We start from the raw sequence: 16,433 nt of genomic DNA on the forward strand, positions 1-16,433 counted from the left end.
GGAGTGAGATGAACAAAACAGAGAATTCTTAAAATAGTGCCAGTTACCACATTATCTCATCCTACTCTGAACCCCCCTGATTTAACTCCATTTCTCATTTTGGTTCCAGCAATCTCCACCTCTGGAACAGGGAGAAGCAGTGAAGTCACTGACAGGAGGTTTGCTGGGGAGAAATGATGGCAAATGAGGACTGCAAATATGATGGGATTTTAAACTTGCTGCACAGAAGAAACGAAGCCTGTCTGGCAGAACAAGCACAAGGATTCTTACAGAACACAGGGCTGGGGTCTGAGCCATTCTCCCAGAAGAGCTCTGCTCTTTAAGCCACAAGTGTACAGGCACAAATTATTTTCCAGAAAAGGGTTAAGGAAAGTTAAAAGCATCAGATTACTTTGGAAAGAACACGAGCTCTCCAAAGAACGTGATGCTTTCACAGTCTTCAGAAAAAAATCAGTAATTTATAGGAACATATCTTTCAGTATTAGTTTGTTATTATGATATTATGTAACAACTGGGTAATTACAGGATAAATTATACTGGAAGACTCCATTCACCTACCTAGTTTCTTTAAAGCTTAAAGGCAAAATTCTGCTCTTGGTTTTCAGACTGCACCACAAGGCAGCACTGAAGTTGCTCAGATCTCAATTTTTGAATGGTCTGGCAATACAAGTTGGAATTATCATAGTGATCTTTGCACTTGTTCCACTTGTCACTACAAACATTTTTAATCCAGAGGCCCACACTGTCTGCAGCATCTCACACTGGCCATCTCTCAGTGAACTATCTGTGCTTCTATAAGGACAACACAAATCTAAGATTCCACTCTCTGACTGAGATTAAACCTCACCACATAATCTATGGGATTTTAGCATACAATTCACAGTTCCCAGGTACTTAAACAGTATTTTTTAAGCTTGCAGCCTACAGTGTCTGACACTGCACCTTCTTGTATGTACATAAGTGCAAGGAACAATACTGTGCATAGAGTAGCACAGATTTTCAGCCAGTGAAAAAGGGGTCTGCCTCACTGAAGTAAACAGATTTATGTTTAGTTGTACCAGGCTGAATATCTGTCGAGAGACAGACTCAGTGAGAAACAGTGATAAAAATAGTATGTGAGAGAGCTCTGTATCATTACCTGATAGTGGGGTTTTTTGTAAAAGAAAAGTGAGAAACATGATACTAGCAACATTTTAATATAGGGGAATGAAATTAAATAAATTTACAGGTAGTAAGTACACTGTGCACTGAATGTCCATAAGATTCAAAGAGTGCCTAGGTAGAATGAAAAATCCATCCTAAATCATCCTTCTTAACAAATTTCAATGTATTTAATTAACATGTAAGGTGAGGCACGAGAAAGTGAACGTTTCAGATTGTTTGAAGTGTTTTAAAGTGATGAAAGTGCTGACAAAATTAAGATCTGTTTCACAGAAGATGAGGAGGGCATATCTATCGGTACATAATCAACAAATTCTTCGAAATTACATTGTGCTTTAAAAATATTTTGCAGATGAGTCACTTACAAAAGGGTTCTCCAACCAAGCAAACTAATCTAGCAGCAATGAACACAACAAGATCTACTCCACTCTAGATGAAAACTGTCACATTACTCAAGGGCTGCATTCATACAAGATATACACTTTTTGCTAAAGATTTTGCTTTATGAACAGCTTCTAATTTTTAAAGAATGACAGGCAACTCACAGGGCTTATGGGTAAAAAACCAACACAGATGATGCACATTTCTTTTCTTGTCTAGTGACACGGAACCCAGGATTGAAACACTGCCCACTGTGTCAGAGCAGGGGTGCACAAGGCAGCCCAAAGCCACCTGTGCCCCACCCAACACATGACAGCCAAACTGAGAGATATTTGCCCTTTCTGCTCACAAGAACCAATCCACTCTCCAAAAAAGCAGGGGAGCTGTGGCTGAGCTAGCTGAAGCCCTCAGGAAGCAGGCATTCTGTAAAGAATTCCTTTTCACTGTTGTTCTGCACAGGCATTAAAGGAAAGCCTGGTGGAAGTTCCTCCCCACACCTTTCACACACACCCTCCCCACTGTACACACCCAGTGTGTCTTTATACCCTTGCATGGATGTCACAGCACTTTAAATAATTTCCTCTGCTATTTCCAATCTTTCATTTCAAGTCTTTTTCTTCTCTCCCTCCTCCTCTGTTATTAAAAAATTTTTAAATGCCATTCCTCTGCAGTACAAAATATTGGGTTACAACAAAGCTCTCCTGATGCTGAGCCAAGATTTTCATTTTGCATTATAACGTTCTCTGTAACACAATTTTTCCCCCTCATCAGATTAGCTGACCAGAGACAGCTGCTCTCTGGAGCACACATGCCTTTGGTACATCCAGTTTCAAACTGCTCCAAGATTTCATTAACAAACATTCACAGAGGCTGCTGTTTGATATGCTCAGCTGTGTCCCTACAGCCAGCTGATCGTTAAAAAACCATGCAGCTATTTTGAATAAACCCATTAGGAACACGATTTACTTCAAATGCCATGCAACACAGTTTTTCCTACGACTACAAAAAACAGGATACACACAAATGGAGTCCTTTGTACACTGTTACCACTTCCTCAGGGGTTCATAACCCTCCAAGATCCTTTTTCTCAGGGTCCTGCCCTTCGGTGATAAGCACCTACAAAACTCTCTGGTATGAAGTGGAATTTTTACAAGAGGTTTTCTTTTTTAAACTATTCCTGTAAGGAAAAAAAAAAAAATGGAACACAAAAGAATTTTCCCCATGCTTTCAATTAACACAAAGGTCTGCTCTGAATGTAACACAACCACAGAAATATCAAGACCGTAGCTCGTTGCTTAAAAAGCAGATCTAGCAGACTGTCAAATGCAGTGTAAAAGCACAATCAAAGGGGACACAAAGGCATCATTTATCATCACTGGAAATGTCCAAGCTGGTTCTACTGTCTGTCATATCATCTACTAAACTACAGGTTTGTGGGGTTTTTTTAAACACTAATTCACTTCCTAATACCTACCCAAAAATACTTCACACAGCTAAAATGCCTCTAACAAAGGATACTCACAAAGCTCTCCATCAAACAGAAAACCAAGATCATTTGCGATGTATCAATAAAATGCAGGTCATCCCTCTTTATTCCCTACACACTGTCCAGCACTGGGAGATGGATACAACAGACCATTTTCAGTTCTCAAACTAGAAACAGGAACGCAGTGGAAGTCAGAGATTCACCAGTGCAAAACTGCCAGATCAGACTCAGACACAGAACTTCAGTCTTTCATTGTTTCCTTGATGTGGCAGCTCTGATTCTGACCACAGTTAGCCCTCCACAGATGATTTGTGTGACAGTACTTACATTCAGAGCATTTACATTCTTTTTAAATAAAGTAAGAAGGAAATCAAAAAAAGGAATGTGTGAGAGGAGTACTGGCACCCTCTTCCTGACTGCAACACATTACCTTCGGTTGGGAGGCAGAGAAAGACACAGCTCTTGCTCTAGTGAAGCCAAGGCAAGGTATGTACTAGAAAAACAAACTCCACTTCTGGGAGATCCAGTCACCCTCTCACCTGTGAGATCATTGAGAAGACAAAGCCAGGCCCTTTGTGGTGGTGCATTCTTGGAGGACAAGAAAAAAGCAGCACAGACTGAAACAAGTGAGAGTCAGCCTGGATGAAAAGAAAAACTTCTTCACAAAGAGGAGTCAAAGGGGTTCTCAGAAACACTGTGCAACTCCAATCCTTGGTGTTTTCCAGGCTAGACTGGGTAAAGCCCTCGTGGCCTGGGGCAGGCTTTGAGCAGGTGGGAGAAAAGAGACTTTTCCAACCTGAATTAGCCTGTGACCCTCTGATGGACCAGATGATTCACAAGACCCATCTTCAGTTGAATATACACTGTTCCAGGACTTTAGTATTTAGGAATGTAGTTGTGAACATTCATGCTCTCATAACAAATCCTGAGGCTGAGAAAAAGTAAAATTCAGCTTTTTGTCACTCCTGGACAGTAAGCTCAGTATTTTTACCACACATTCCTCCTTCCCAGACTCATCTCTTCATACCCTTCACGCTGCATCCACCTATTAGCACCCCATGAAATTGCACTTACCACCACGGCTGTGAAGCTAAACTCATTTTAAGCTATTAACCCACCATATTTAAACATGAATGCTGTGCATTAAGTACTTTAAAAATACATTTAGAGCACTGCTTTTCTGACCTATTTCAACAGCCAACTTTCCAGGTTTTGAGTATTAACCTTAAGTTACTGATATGGATTCGTTTACTCCTCTAAAATATTTTTCTTCTGTATCTGACACCAGTTTTTCCCAGCTCAAAGTTGAGAAACTAGCTACATTTGAGCAATCCCTTAGTTTTGCACTTGGGAAAGGTGAAGAGAGGGGGCATTTCTGAGCTTATTTCTGCTGTATATCTATACACTTTCAGTACTTTCTGTCCTCTGACAGACAATCAGAGGAAAGCAGATGAGAAAGTACTCTCAGATTGCTTAGTATGCATGGAACAAGCAGTAAGCTCAAAGGTCAACTCTGTTTTGCATTCACATCATGGCCAGATACACTCTTAAACTGACAGTGTACAATGGAATAAACCCAGTGAAATTAATGTATTTACAGCAGAAATATGGGGGTTCTGAGAGAAAATTCTATAACTTAGTATTAATTTGGTTCCATGGGAAAGATCAGACATCAGTTCTTAGTAGGTATCAAAGTCATTGACGAGATTTTCCAAAAATCACTAACTCCTAACTGCTGAAGTCCCCTGAACAAAACCATCCCAGCTGGCACCTTTTGTGACAACAGGAAATACAACACTCCTCCAAGGATTAGAAGATACAGCATTAGTATCATTACCTCAGTAACTGCAGTAATCTAATTAATGGGTTCATAAAACACACAGTGATTTTCCTAAATATGAGAGTATTTTTAAGACTACATTTTGTTCTCAGATCCCTTTAGTTCCATCAGTTTCAGGATGCTAAGGAAGACTGGGTTCCAAGTACTTTTCATTATTTCTCATCTTTTGTATGCCTGCAGTAGCTCTTGAAATGATGATTTCACTGAAATATTTCACCAGGTAGACTAAAAGGAGTACAGGTGTATTTCCACACACACACTTTAGTCTACTGCACACTGACAGCCAATTTTTCTCTAACCTATAATACACTGAGAGCACAAAATTTTCTTAAAAGATCACATGCTCCATCCATCATCACAGGGACATAAAAGGAGTAGTACTAAAGGCAAGAGCCTTTACATGCACAGCTCTTCTCTGTAACTGGAGTAAAAAATACCACTCAATTCATGAAACATAATAGCTGCAAACCCCATATTGTACAGTGACTTGTAAGCACTGCAGTTAGAGTTGCCTACAGGTTGTGATGCCAGGACTGGTCTGATATCTAGCAGGACAAAGGCAATGCACAGTAATCTTTGTGACACCTTTGTTCCTCTTCCTGAGTTTGTACTGCACGTTGCTCAGCTGTGGCCAGGGATCAGTGCCAAGATCTATTTAATGAATCGTGGGGATTGGCTGGAGGGGAGCAGATGAAGCCAAATAAAACAAAAGTACTCAAACCAAATATCTTGAAATGGTCAAGAAGGAATCAAACTGAAGAATGCTGACGGTGAGCCAAGTCTTGCTTGTGCTTCTCAGGTAAGAAAATTCCCAGTGGAAGTGGGACCAAAGCCCCCTTTCACTAATGCCAATGGCACAGCTCACAGAAGTTTAAACACAACTAGAACTGTAAGGCAGAAATATTCTTCTGAACATCCCTCTCACACAACCTTTGAAAGCCAAAGGGAAAAAAAAATCTAGAAATGGCAATTTCGACATCACCAATCTTTATTACAATTCAGGATATGATGTCCTGGTGTATCACCAGAGCATCACTTCCTACAGGAGACAGGCAGAGGTGGGTGACAGCACAGTTTCACAGCACAGCTCACTGGCACTGCTCAGTCTGCTCATATGCCTTGGAAGCCAGTCCTGACCACTCAGATTTTCCACAAAATGTTTCTCAATGTCAAAATTACAACGATAACACATTTCAAAAAATATTTACCATCGGTGTCACTCGCCCCTTCTATGTACCATGGTCACAGAAGAATCTTAGCATTTAGATTTATCCTCCTCTCAGCACATGGAACATTTCCTCCTCCACACATAAAACCCAAAAACCTCCCCAACAGTGGACTGCCAGACATTTTTTAATAACAAATAGTTAAGCAAAAGTTTATGCAGCTTAACACTGAATCTTTACTAGAACACCAAAGTCTGCACTATGCTATTTGGGCCACCCCCAAAAGAATTTCATTTAGAGCCATTCTGTCCATAGGATTTGAAGAAAACCCAACTGCCAAGTTTCAGGGATATTGAGATACTGAGATATGCTGTGCAAGAAGAATTATTTGCTGTATTTTAACAAAGCAAATAACATCTAATGGATATAATTTGACAGACCTTGCTAAGGCAATATCTCGTCTCAGTCTACAACTTCCTTGTGAGGGGCAGAGGAGGGGCAGGCACTGATCTCTTCTCTGTGGGGACCAGGGGGAACGGCCTGAAGTTGTGCCAGGGGAGGTTTAGGTTGGGTTCTTCCCCCAGAGGGTGGTTGGGCACTGACCAGGCTCCCCTGGGCAATGGGTACAGCACCAAGGCTGCCAGAGCTCCAGGAGGGTTTGGATGCTGCTCTCAGGCACAGGGTGTGACCCTTGGGGATGGACCTGTGCAGGGTCAGGAGTTGGACTCAATGATCCTTGTGGGTCCCTTCCAACTCAGCATATTCCATAATTCTGTGAATATTTCTGAGAGGAGAGCAAAAGATCTATGGAAAGTAATCTACCTTCAAGATAAATAGTTCAGAAACCTGCTACCCAGTTTTGAAAAGTCACTTAGACGTCCTGGAGGTGAACATCACACCACTTCAGTTCCTAGTCAAGCAAATCACTTCTAAAAACTAAGTCTAACTTTTAATTCACTTGGTTATGGCTTTTAACAATGGCCTTCAGTCCTCCACCAACTGCAAAAGCTACCTTCCTGCATATAGGGCGTTACTCTGATTTGGATAATGTTTTCTTTTGATGCAGATAACATGACAGAAGTGCAGCACAGTGGACAGGGCACTGGAGTGTGGATGAAAACTTGCATCTCTTCTTAATGTTGCTTTTCACCTGCCCACAGCCTTGTAGAAAGTACTTCACTATTGTGTCTCTGCTTCTGTCTACCCTTTGACTCTCCAGGTCACCAGTTATTCCCTACCAAGCTGTTATACACAGAGATCAATCTCAGTTAAGTTTGTAACTATTTCTGTAATAAAAAATACCAAGCAGCAATTATTGAGGAGAGCAAAATCTACAGCAGAAAACAGATAACCTAAGAATTTGACTCCTGGCCTTTATCTAGATACTAAAAAATGGTCACATTAAAAGGAGAGGAAGGAACCTGAAAAATATTTACCAGTAGCCTTTCTCCTCTTTTGTACAATTCGTTAAAAACACTTTAAAATGTCAAAGGCTCAGACAGTGAAGTGCAAAATAATTACATGAATGCAGTCAGCCACTCTTATCTTCTTACTCTAATATTAATGGATGGAAATGGAAAACTGCCACTGAATTTTAATTAATTCATTAGTTAATTATTGTAAAGCCCCATGAAAGTGCTAAGAATTATTATTACTTTTATTCTCAATAAATATTTTATAATGGCAGAGATGGACGTCCCACAATGACTTTTCTCTAGGTTCAAAATACAACATTGGTGCGAAATGGCATTTATTAATTCTTTGTGTAATTCAAGCATGGACTCACCACCATGAGACACTGACACATTACCACAAAAGCAGCAGCTTTTCCCTTTGCTAACAGGTCCATTTAAGTGAATAGGGTTAGCTCTACTACTTGCCTAAAAGGAGCAAGGAGGGGAAGTGAGCCAAAATGTGGACAGCATTTGCTGCATACTGAGCCACACTAAGCCCTAACATAAATTAACAGAACTCTCCCAGAAGAATCACTGAAGCAAAAGTGTCCTTCTGCCAGGCTGCATTTGACCCACCGTCCCTAGTTCTGTTGAATTTAATAAGATAAACATGTCTTTTCACTTCCTGGCTGCAGATAAAGCTGACAAAATATTCTGGAATCAGTCACCAATTTTAAGACTTAATCATTCAGCCAGCCAGACAAGTGGAAAAGAGAAGCTTTTCTCATTAAGTAATGTCTAAGGGAAAGTTTAAATCTGTATTCCAATACAACATCCTGATATTGCTGCTGCAGGCCCAAAGCATGCAACGATGCATTGTGCATTTTAAAAGCTGTCTCGGGGAAAGAGATGTGCATGTTGACAGAAAACAGATCCTTTTTTTGATAGGTGTTCACACAGGAACCTTTGGCAGAGAACTGACATTCAGAAGTGTTTGCCACAGGATCTCTTTGTTTCTTTTCCATTCTTACCATGCCCTGCTCCAAGCTGCAGTACCAGCATCCACTATTTTAAGTTGGCATGATTTAGATGTTGCTTGCAGTGGCTTTTCTAAAGATCAATTCATCAGCTGAACTGGTTTATTTACATAAACTGTCCTTCTTGCCTAATTTCCCACATTATGCAATAGGACAATATGCTGAGATTGGGGTCTGGTGTTGAGGGAGTGTGTGGGGGCTACACAACAGGAACACCTGATGCTATTCATGACACTGGCAGTTTTCAAACTGAGAGACAGGTTAATGGAGAAGGAACATGCCTGTAACACCTACTGCCTCAGTGGCTTCCACTGGAGAAGGAAATTTCCCCCCTTCTTTGCCAGGATATTTAACTGATCCACATCAAGGAACTGCAAGCCTGTGCATGTTGGGCAAAATCCTGTTACAGCCAAAGACTGAACTTTCCTTGAGCTCAGCCTCTCTATCCTTTCAAGTACAGTGCCTAAAAAAGTTGGTCAAACTTTTTAAAGCGTCAGAAATACAAAACTGACAACCAAGGCTGAAACTGAGGACCAATTACAGGAAAGATGCACTTTTTCCATCTCCTTTCCTATTTTTGACTTGCAACTCGTGCAAGAGAAACCTGCACCACCACCACAGTGCTCCCTCATGAGACTGGCACATCCCAAAGGTGTCAGCAGCAGCACAAGCCTGCAGAGATCCCAGCCACAAATGCCACTACCCCAGAGAACATAAGGCCACAGGGAACAGAGAAGAGGGCAAGGAGATGTGAAACCAGTAGCAGAAAAATAAAACCAGAGGGAAGTTCAAATGGAGTAGAAGAGTAGAATTTCTTCCTTCAAGATTAAACAGAAGAGAAAAGAGAAGAGAAAAAGCACAGGGAGAGAAGGCCTGGCTTATGAATTAAGAAAAAACAAACTCCCTTCCAAAATAATAGCTGTCTCATTCCAAGGCTGTGAACTTAAAGTATAAAAGGCAGCCTCAGAAGGATTTATTCCTCACGGCGTCTTTTTCTACTCCTTCAAAAAACCAACCAGCAAACAACAGCAAAACACACACAAAAACTAACAAACAAATACACAAAAACCCCAACAAACACAAAAAACCAAACACCATAAAACCAAAAACCCAAGGGATCAGGAAGCCAAACTGTACGTTTGCAGGGCAAACTAGTACCAGCACAAGACTTCAAAAATAAAAAAAAATAAACAACCCTACAAATGAACTCCAGTGCTTTCCACATCTTCCTTTGTTCACTGTAGTCATGTTCAAGGAGGACTCCCCATTTCAGAGAAACTGTGTTCATAACCTTCAAAATATTCCCCCTAGCAGGTTACTTTTGAAACTTGAGAAACTGAGCAGACAAGGTTCTCAAGTGCAATCTCCTGCTGTTTCTGGAGCAGGTAGATCTGATCAGATCTTTGGGAGGGGTGGGGGAAAGAAAAGAAAAAAAAGTTAAAAAAATACTTTCTTACTGCTGACATTCTTCCAAGTGAACAACTCAAGACTTTTACTGGGGGACAGAAATGAACACCAGCCTCCAATGATGGCAATTTCCATTTCAATTTGTATAATAACACGTCACATTTAACTACAGGAATGAGGATCTCTCACTGACACTTTATGATGGCTTTGTACCTGTAAAAGCACTATTTCTGTGTGTTTCAATAAGTTTAGTTTGCAAATTAAGAGAGGTAGTGTGATAATGTAATATGAATTCATTAAGATCTTGGGTCTAAACTGAAATATTAAGTTAATGTAAAAATGTAAAACAGATGCCCACCAGGACACTTGCAATGGTTATTCAAGTGAGTAGAAACTGCAGGTTCTTGAAATACAGTCACTAAATATAAAAAATTATTACAATAGATAAACATGAGTAAACACAAATGAAATAATCTACAAAGAATAAAACATTAACCTTGGTGTGGTATTAATATGATCACTGGTATTAGTGCCAGGAATGATAAATGGGAGGGAAACAACAACCAATTAATAAGATACGTGCCCTTCCCCTAATTTATTTCTTTCCAGCTGAATTCAGGTCTTCATTTTAGAAAAACAAAACAAGGAAATTACCTATTTGTTTTAAGACCAAGACTTTAAAGCAATAACATGTAAAACTCATGTGAACAGTTAGAAAGGAAATAATTTTTTGTAACAAGTAATCAAATTTAATTTGATTTTGTTACAACTATTATTCAAGATCTATACTAGTTTCTGGAAGCCTCAAATACTATAAATTCAAGAAAAAATTGTGTATTATTAATAACAACTACAATTCAATACTACAATTAACAACAACTATAATAAAATACTACAGTATATATACACCATAAATAACACAAGTAGAACCAGGTTTATGCCTATTTCTCATCATGACAAAAGGCATCAGAAAGGAAAGTAACAAAACCACTGTCACAGGCAAGAACCTAAATCTAATGTCTGGGGGAAGAAAGAAGGAATCAGGTGTGAAACACAGGCTACATGTTTTCTGAAATCCTTTCTACAGCATATTTGTTCCTAAGGAGCCCTGTATGCAAAGAAGATCATTTGTTTCTCAGGAGTACACTTGATCCTGCCAATTAGTCCTCAGTTGTTGTTTATCCTAAACACCTTTCTGGGAATCGATCGTCTAGAGAAATCCAACCAGCTGATTGTCCCAAAGCACAAGAGGAGCAGTCCCTTCTCTTCCACTCTTAAGTTGCTTATTATATCCACTTTATGAAAAATAAAAAAGAAAAAAAATCAAAACACTGATTCCTTTTCACAGTATCTTTCTTGGTCATTCTGTGCACTTCAGGTAATTGCAGGGCATACTCTACACGTGCTATGCCTTCAGCTCAAGCAGGCACCTTGTTTTATTCCCACCTTCTGAAAAAAAGTCTTGGGATTTTTGCTGTTTGTTTGTAAGTAAACATTTCCTCCAGTACAGCTATGAGGAAGCTAAACCAACACACAAGACTGAAGCTCTGGCATTATGCACTGCTGCAGTCCAGGACAAGAATAAAGGAAAATATTCCACCTACGAGCCTCTGCACCGGCCAGGTGGAGCCAGCCTGGAGCTTACCTGTCCTGTAGCCTGTGTTGTTGAGGTACACTGCAAAGGTCCTTATTTCGTGCTGAGCCTGCCAGGAGGGAGAGGAGCAGTTCTCGTTGTTGGTGTAGGTGTTGTGGTTGTGGACGTACTTGCCCGTCAGGACGGAGGAGCGCGACGGGCAGCACATGGGCGTCGTCACGAAGGCGTTGATGAAATGGGCCCCTCCCTGCTCCATGATCCGTCTGGTTTTATTCATCACCTGCATAGAACCTGGAAGAAGAAAAACAGTTTGGGAATTGTTTTCTTGTTTTGGTCAGAAACAGCCACATAAGAGCTCCCGTCACGTCAGAGACCAGAATGAAGCACGAGCACTGTGATCTCAGGGTGAATCCAGATCCAAAGAGATCATTCTCCTGCCTCAGTGAAGTTCTCCCATTGTTCCAGTAAGGACTAAATACTGAAGTCCTAAGTTATGACTTAAGCCTGCTGGCATGGACCATGATGCTTCTTTCATTTCTCTCTCTCTCTCTAAGTTCAAGATTTACTGTTGTACCTTTCTGCTCCTTCTCTGCAGCCCTTCTGGAGCCACCAGGACTGTTCCAGTAGCTGAGGGTGAAATGCACTTTGTGCAGCAACCCTGACCACAGCTTGCATGCTCCTGAAGCGTTATTTAATCTTTGGTTTTAAAATCAACCTGATGCACTGGCCTTTTGTGACAACCTTCTGCAAAAGCCTGAGGGCTGTAACCACAGAATCACTGAGGCTGGAAGACTATTTAGTCCAACCTACTGCTCAAGCAGGGTGTGCTAGAGTTGTTCTCTAAATAAATTGTTCTCTCCCTGTTGTGAGATATTAGGAGATATTGATTTCTGTACTTGTCACTGAATCAAAGACAACATAAAGCCCTCAGAATAATTTCCATAACCAGCCCACTGTGTTCTATCCATCTGCTTCACTCCTTCTGATAACAGTATTACCTAAAACTATCTACATTTTCTTAGGCTTTGTTCTGCAGAATCAGATCTTCAGATGACTGCTGGGGACAGATAGCCATGTATTTCACAACCACCATCTAAAAACAAACAAGCAAGTTTAACTGGCAGGGACTTGGATAAATTGGGATAACAGGAGTAAAAGTCTTTTTGCCAGCAATTACTGAAAGACACACTGCTGCCAAATGGTTGTTCTGTTTATTTAAGACAAGGCTTTGGTCAAAGACTGCATCTTTACACCACCTAGCTAAATCTGGATCCATACCAGAGCTCTTCCTAAACCCAGAAAAACCAAGGATCACAGAAAAAAGAAATTTAATTTCTCATGTCTGTCAGTGTCTGATCATTAAAACTGCATCAGAGCGAGCCATGAAAAATTTTCCTGATCTAGGAAGAATTTCCATTTTCCAAAGAATTTGTAATGGTACCTGCCATCAGCACAACCTTGCAAAGGAGAGAAAACCTGTCCATCACCAACCAACCCTGTTCTGAGCAGGGAAAGCCAACAGCCAACATGGAGATGAAGGTGTGGTTTCAGGCTACAGTAGGGTTGGGGGAGAACTTACCCAAGGTTGACTTGGATTAACAGTTCAGCTTTAATCAATGCATCCTGCAACCATCTGGCACAAACTATGTTGTTTCTGTCAATACTGGGGTTAGGTTTCTCTTAAGCTCTTTAGGCAGGGATTTCATTATGAAATGGCAACAGTAAGTCAATTGATACAGGGCACATTGATAAAACCAGGAGTCAAAACCTAGAGGGAAAATGGTCATAAGCCACATAGGAAATCCGGCTCTCTGGCACCATGAAGGAAGGCTAATTGCTACTGTGGGTCATTTTACCTAAAAACTGCCATGGTATTAGTTTACTTGAGACAATTCTGTTGGAATGAGTTTTAAAAAAAAAAAAAAAAACAACCTAAAAATGTTTGTGCATTTCCCAGGTCACAGCACATCCCTGTCACATCACTTTGTGACAAGAACCAAGGCAGGTTATTGCACTGCCCCCTTAGAACCTGCTAAACTTCACACACCAAAAAGGAGTTTCTGAAGGAAGCCAGATTTATTTATTTTTTTTGTTTCCCTAGCTGTGGGATAAGCGTTAGTGCTTAAAAGTACTAACAACACAGTTAACAATTACAACAGCCAATTATACACTCTGTGAGCCTGAAAACTGTGGATGTTTCCTCTGTGTTGTCTTACGAGATACAGCCCAAGCATAAACAGGCAGTCCGAAAGAATGTTTTGTCTCACCCATACTGAAATACAATTTAACAACCCCTTTAAAAGACAGAGGCATCTGTGCATAAATAACAGTACATGTTAAGACTCCCCTTGGGGACAGTAACCTCCTTTAATAAAACTGCTGTAATGACAAAGCCCCATATATATATCAACAGTCTTTAGCACAAAAACATATGATCTAATCTGCTTCCCCAGTCTGAGAACTAATACAGAGTGACAGACCAGTGGAAGGTAAAAATCCAGCATACTCTTCTGTATAATCTTAAATAGGCCAGCTTTAAATATTTTAAACAGCATTAAACCAGCCAACCAAAACTGATTTTCTTCCGCTTGCCTCCGATACAAACATAAAATTGTGAGAAAAAGCAGAAACTGTCCTTTCTGTGGTAGATTAGTTATGTGTTAATCAGCAACAGGAACCTCATCACATCACCTTTTGAGCTGGAAAGCCTTCTCAGGTTTCATTAGTGGATGTACCATGGGAAGCAGCAGTTTGAAGTGTCAATATTTAATTCAGAAAATGTTCTGCTGCCCATCTAAACCCACTGATAGCAAACAAAAATTTAGCAGTTAAAAGTGAAATTTCTAAGCTATTTTAAAAAAAAAATCCATTAGACTACTGTGAAAATATGAAAATTTAATCAATTTGATGCATTAAAGCTGCTCACTGAACAAAGTTAAGCAGAAATTATGTTAAAATTCCACTTGAAATTTGCATGCTACCCATAACTTTGCTTAGTGTATCTTCACAGTTCACTTCAGGGATAAAGCTGATATTTTGACTAATATTAACCAATTATATATAATTGAGAAAATATACCAATTATTCATGAAATAATACTGAAGTCCTTATTAGTTGTGTTTTGTTGTCAGAGGAAATAATTTCCATGTTTTAGAAAGCTCCAACTGTTGAAGAACTTGTATTAAGCACCAAGTGACTTGTCTACTCTGAAGCACAACTGATGAAGTGGTATCCACACACAGATAAGCTAACTGAACCCCAGAATGTTAATTAATTCTCTTTTTATCCTATTTGAACCTCATTAGACACAGCTGTCACATCATTTCCTTTTTTCCTCATATTTAACAAAGCTCTAAAGTCCCAATTTGCCACGTATGATAACCAAGAAAAATTATCTTCCAAGCCACTTTTATAGTTTACAGAGGGAGACCTAGGAACATACATATCACCTCTCACACACATTTCTCTACTGTGGCTGAAACACCTTCTAAATAACCAGATCTTTCTTCAACTTTGAGATCATGAAATGTTTTTTCAAACCCACAGCAATATGGTAGATAAACCTAATTAAACCAGAGTTGCTGAGTCCATCACACAGGGGACATCAGCATCATACTAACTTGGATTTAAAGGGCTCTAATAGCAAAAAAGGAAGTCTTTATTTCTAATTAATTCTTCCTCCTTGTCACTTATTCCTCTTCTTTATATTATGCTTGTCAATACAACTCTTTTGACTGGACAGTCTGCCAGGTGTAGATGTTTCAGTGGTTCTTGGTGTTCTCATTTCTCTTCTCCCAGTTGTATCCATTACAATTTACACTCATTCTCCTTTAATCTACAGATTCTGCATCCTATTCATCAGCCCCTCATCAGCCTTTTCCTTTTTCCAATACAATGCTGAGGTTTGGCTTCCCAAGTAAAACTCCTGGTTAACAGTAATGGGAATGTAAAGAGTTGCACTCCTTCCCTGAAAGGACAACATTCTCTTGCTGGTAAACTCCACCTGCTGCTGGTACATTGTTAAATCTATCTGTAAATAAATAAAGGAAAGCCTGTCAAAGGCACTTGAGATCACGTTGTATTCCCTTTCACCTCAAAAGTAGCCACAAAAGAACAATGGAAGCTACAACACCCATCAGTTACAGAATATCCTTATAAACAGATGAAATCTTAGTTATTCACAGCTTTCCCTGCTACGCTTTTCATAGCTTCCAACTTTTCCTTAGCTTTTATTTGTAACTCATATCTTGTTTTCATCTTTCATAAATGCACTAACCACAGCCGCCACAAATGGCAATTTTGATTAACTCGGACAGCTCACCAGACAACAGACAAGAATAAAAATTAATTCCAACAAATATGGGGTCTCCCAAAGCCATTAGTGTCAAACGAGGAATATCACATCTTAGCTTCATCAAATGGATTTTCCTTGGTGAGATCCTAATTCGTGTGGACACATGCCCATTATCCTTGAAACTGGAAAGCATCCGGTTCTCAGAGAAGAGAAACATCCTGCCCAATGGACTCAGCCAATTGCATCACAAACACACAGGCCAGCAGAAAACAGAAGATGATAAATTTTTTAGGACCACCTTCTGAGCCTGCAAGATAATGTACTTAGGTTCTTTGATACGTTATTGGAATTGCTTCACTTGTGATCCAAATAACCATTAAAAAAACAGTGACAACAATGAAAACCTCTTCTGATCCTACTACCTGGAATTGCATTTATATTTGGTGAGGCTTTCTCAGCACCTTGGAGAAGAAGTGACACCTATGATACTGCAGACATGCAGTAATATTGGTGCAAAGGAAGTATCTGTAAAAATACTGCCATGATGCTGTGATCAACTTCTCAACAAGATAAGTAAGTGTATGAGTAATACAAGTTGATTAATTTTATGTTCTGTTTCCTCTGTGAGGTCCGTTTTCCAATTTTTCCTACCCAAACCAGAAATCTGATGCAG

At 39.9% G+C, this 16,433-nt stretch overlaps 1 protein-coding gene across 7 annotated transcripts in view; it reads right to left on the reverse strand.

Moving 5' to 3' along the window:
• The window catches only part of SULF2 (sulfatase 2), a 118,262-nt gene that overhangs the window by 41,052 nt on the left and 60,777 nt on the right, over positions 1-16,433 (reverse strand). For all 7 annotated transcript variants that reach the window (XM_032704551.1, XM_032704546.1, XM_032704545.1 and 4 more), the window contains one exon: positions 11,518-11,757. In XM_032704551.1, coding sequence (XP_032560442.1) covers positions 11,518-11,757 — 240 coding nt within the window. The remainder of the gene's footprint in view (positions 1-11,517; positions 11,758-16,433) is intronic.

The sequence above is a fragment of the Chiroxiphia lanceolata genome, chromosome 17, assembly GCF_009829145.1.
Source record: "Chiroxiphia lanceolata isolate bChiLan1 chromosome 17, bChiLan1.pri, whole genome shotgun sequence".
NCBI lineage: Eukaryota > Metazoa > Chordata > Aves > Passeriformes > Pipridae > Chiroxiphia > Chiroxiphia lanceolata.